A 3,515-nucleotide genomic window follows, 5' to 3' on the forward strand; every position below is an offset into this window, starting at 1 on the left:
GAACGTGTGGTCATATTTGCTTCGTGCCACACACGCGGGGTGAGGATGAGTAATACTTATTGGGCGTGTGGCACGAAGTAGCTGTGCCCACACGTGTGGGCAATTCTACTGTTCGCCGATACACAGCCCACATGGGCTGCCCCCTGCTCATGCTACACACGGTGTGTGGGCAAATGCCTATTATGCCACACGTGTGGTGGATATCGACGTCCCTTTAAAACTAGTCAAGAAAACATTACTAACTACTACTCCCTCGGTTCCAAAATAGATGACCCAACTTTGTACTAAGTTGGGTCATTTATTTTGGAATGGAGGGAGTAGTAGTAAACTTTTGTAAGACTTTTTATGTCACTATACAGGGAGTACATGTTTTCGTATCCGGCAGAAGAATAACATTTTTTAAACGACTACTGGTTTTCGGTGAAAATGTCTGAAGATGCATGTAGGCTTAACTGACGACAGGTCATTTCTTCCTTGAATAACTATTTAGAAGAACAAGCGCAAGCTCGAGAATTGTACATTCGATATTATATATTACTTGGCCAAATCAAATTAATTAACAGAAGAAGCTAGCTAACTCTACGCACGTCTACGATCACCATCTACTTATGATCTATCACCGATTCACAGCCGAAGGCTCAAATCCATCTTCTTAGTTTGCTCTGGCAGCAGCTGCTGCTCCGAGGAAGGTGGCTCCGTCTGCGTCCTCATCCTGAAGCTCCCCGGCCACGACGTGGAGCCGAGCACCTCCTCGTAGACGAGCGGCGGCCAGGGGCCAACCACGCCGTCGTGGAGCCTCGGCGCCGTGGCCTCTTGCCGGGCCGGCTTGTGGACCGCCGAGCCCGCCGGGTTGACCCTGAGGGCGCGCACGATCGCGGCGTGCGCCTCGAGCGGCAGGCCGGCCATGACCATCCGCTGGTGGTGCGCGTGGTGGTAGGACAGCGACGACGACCGCTTGGCCGCGCTGCGCTCCCGCTTGTGCGCGTTCTGGTGCCCGCCCAGCGCCTGCGAGCTGAAGAACTTCCTCATGCAGAAGTTGCACGAGAACACCTTGTGGGGCGTCGTCGGCGCCGCCGCGGCAGCCGGAGGCGGCGGTGGCGGCTGCTCCTGCCTGTGCTTGGCCGCCGGCTCTTCGTCCGAGCACGACGAGGGGTCCTCCGCCGCCGCCGGCTGCGAGCCGTTCACGCCTAGCGTGAGGTCGAGCCACGTCGCCGCGTCGCCCTGCTGCTCGCCGGCGGGGGTAAGCAGCCGCGCCGGGCTCGCGCTCACCGCCTCATCCGTTTGCTCCATGTCCCGATCCTGCATGCAACCAGCCAGAAGCTTAGCGTTTCTTGGGTCTTCCTGTCGACGGCGACCCTGTGCTCAGTTTTTTGGCGCAGGGCACGCACTAGTGCCAGCCGCGATAGCTCTGGCTGTGCTGTGTGTCTCTGGCGTGGCGCCTGCTTCCGGCTCGCGGCGGGTGCTTTATAGAGGGGATCCGGCATCCGGGACAAGGCCTGTGGATGGTCTTTGTGAGGAATCCAATCAGGTCTGAGCATTAGACAACTCTAATCTCTCTTCCACTTGCATGTAATATCTCTTCTTTCTTCTTCCTTTCACATCAGTATCTGGAGCCGTGGCAGTGCGTGCTCACGTCACCTTCTCCTAGTCCTATGCTTGCGATGCCCACCTGGGCACCTTCCATTGCTAGGTAGCATCTAGGTAGGTTCATGCTGCTGCTAGGGTAGCCATGTAGGAGTACGTACGTAGGTACATACGCTCGTAGTGTCTTTGTGGTCGATTGATCGAGTCGTGAGTTGTTGTGACCGCGCCACTGTAGCTAGCGGCCTAGCGCTGCCTTTTACTTTCATGCATGCGCTTGGTGTGGAGTTTCGGCGTCAAGGTTGCTTGGTTTCGGTGGGTAGGTGTCGCTTGACTAGCGGTGCATGGGGTGATCTTCTTCTGATGTGATGATATAAAGGATTTACAACGTCTGGTTGTTCTGGACTTCACGGTTTCAGATGCCTAATCAGGATAACTTCCGATGCGATCGGACCTCCGGATATTGAGATGATGGGGTTTAGGCCTCGAGATTCGACAAGATAAGCCATCCGGGGTAATCTCTTCCAACGCATTAGCATGAAGTAAGGAGTACCCAAAGTACCACGCAATGACACAACTGATGGCACCCCGCTCTGGTTGCATAGCGTTTACGCCAATTAAACCACGGTGATTTGATTGCTGGGCCATGTGACGTGGTCGATTTTGTGTAACCGTCGACACTCTTTTATAGATTTCTTCAGTAGTTTTCATTAGACTAGTTATAGTGGGGAGTAAGAACATACGGGGCAAACCGTGGTTCTGCAAATTTCGTTTACGGTCCTGTAAACGAAATTTGCAGTATGACGGACGCCAAGAAAAAACATATCCCGTGAACACAAACGACATATTTAAGCTAGCGGTTCGCGCCACATATTACACCATCGGAGTTCATGCGAAAACATAGTTCATACTAGCATAAAACGGAATTAAACCTAGATCTACGCACAATCGTCATCGCCGTCCTTCTTGACGCCGAGGTGGTATTCCATCATCGAGTTGGACAACACGAAGGCGTGGTCGTACTCCTCCTTCAACGCCGGCACCCGCGCTGCTGCAGCTTCGTCTCCGGCGACGGCCGCCTCCTTCGCGTCGAACCACGCGCGCTCCACAACCCGAAGATGCTTGAGCGCGGGGGAGAAGTCCAGCCTGTCGAAGTTGGTCCAGGCCCGTGCTCCAGCGCCGCGGGAGAGGGCGCATCGCTTCCGCGCCTGCTCCTTGCGCCACTCCTCCACCGACGGGTGGAGGGAGGAGCTCCTGGCCTCATCGTCGTTATAGCACTTGTGAGACGGCTCGCCGCGGCGGCCGCCGAGCCCCCCCTCGGCCACCCCTTCCGTCACCCGCGCACGACATCAGGGCTCGGTTCCGGTGGCTACGCACGCCACAAATGGCTGCCGGAGGAGTGGAGATTTGTCGCCGGAGAAAAGGATTTGCGGAGGAGGAGGCTAGAGGAAATGAAGGGCACGAACCTTACAATCCTCTCGCTCTGGTATATATTGCGGATTCGGGGCGGTTTACGGGACGAGCCGTTTTATAGGACCTGTTCGTTTTTTTGCGCGTGCTCTAAATCTGCCGGGAAATACGACTCGACGAGCTTTTACGGGATCTGCTAGAGACGCTCTAACCTAAACTCGTAACATGCACCTTTACAGTGGGTAGTAACACATGTGTGGTATCATGCAATATTTTATTTATTCAGATGTAGACTCATTTTACTTTGTGGTGCGTTACGGTAACATATTATGTTACCACAAACATCTTTCTCCTCATTAACTACTTGCCACGTAAGTAAACTTGTCTTGGAATGCGTCATGTTAATAGCTAAGTTACTCCCACTATGACCATCCTTAGCATTTATCTTTGATATGCATAATGTGGAGATAATCAAGCCAATTATATAATCCGTCAAGCCACATATTTACTTACCATAGCAGCTC

The 3,515-nt window shown here is 53.6% G+C and overlaps 1 protein-coding gene across 1 annotated transcript; it reads right to left on the minus strand.

Moving 5' to 3' along the window:
- Positions 1 to 443: 443 nt before the first annotated feature.
- Positions 444 to 1,693, minus strand: LOC123099582 (zinc finger protein 7). The gene has a single exon (XM_044521714.1). The coding sequence runs from the start codon at positions 1,303 to 1,305 to the stop codon at positions 625 to 627; it is 681 nt and encodes a 226-aa protein (XP_044377649.1). The 5' UTR covers positions 1,306 to 1,693; the 3' UTR covers positions 444 to 624.
- Positions 1,694 to 3,515: the final 1,822 nt, after the last annotated feature.

The sequence above is a fragment of the Triticum aestivum genome, chromosome 4D (assembly GCF_018294505.1).
Source record: "Triticum aestivum cultivar Chinese Spring chromosome 4D, IWGSC CS RefSeq v2.1, whole genome shotgun sequence".
In the NCBI taxonomy this organism is placed as follows: Eukaryota; Viridiplantae; Streptophyta; class Magnoliopsida; order Poales; family Poaceae; genus Triticum; species Triticum aestivum.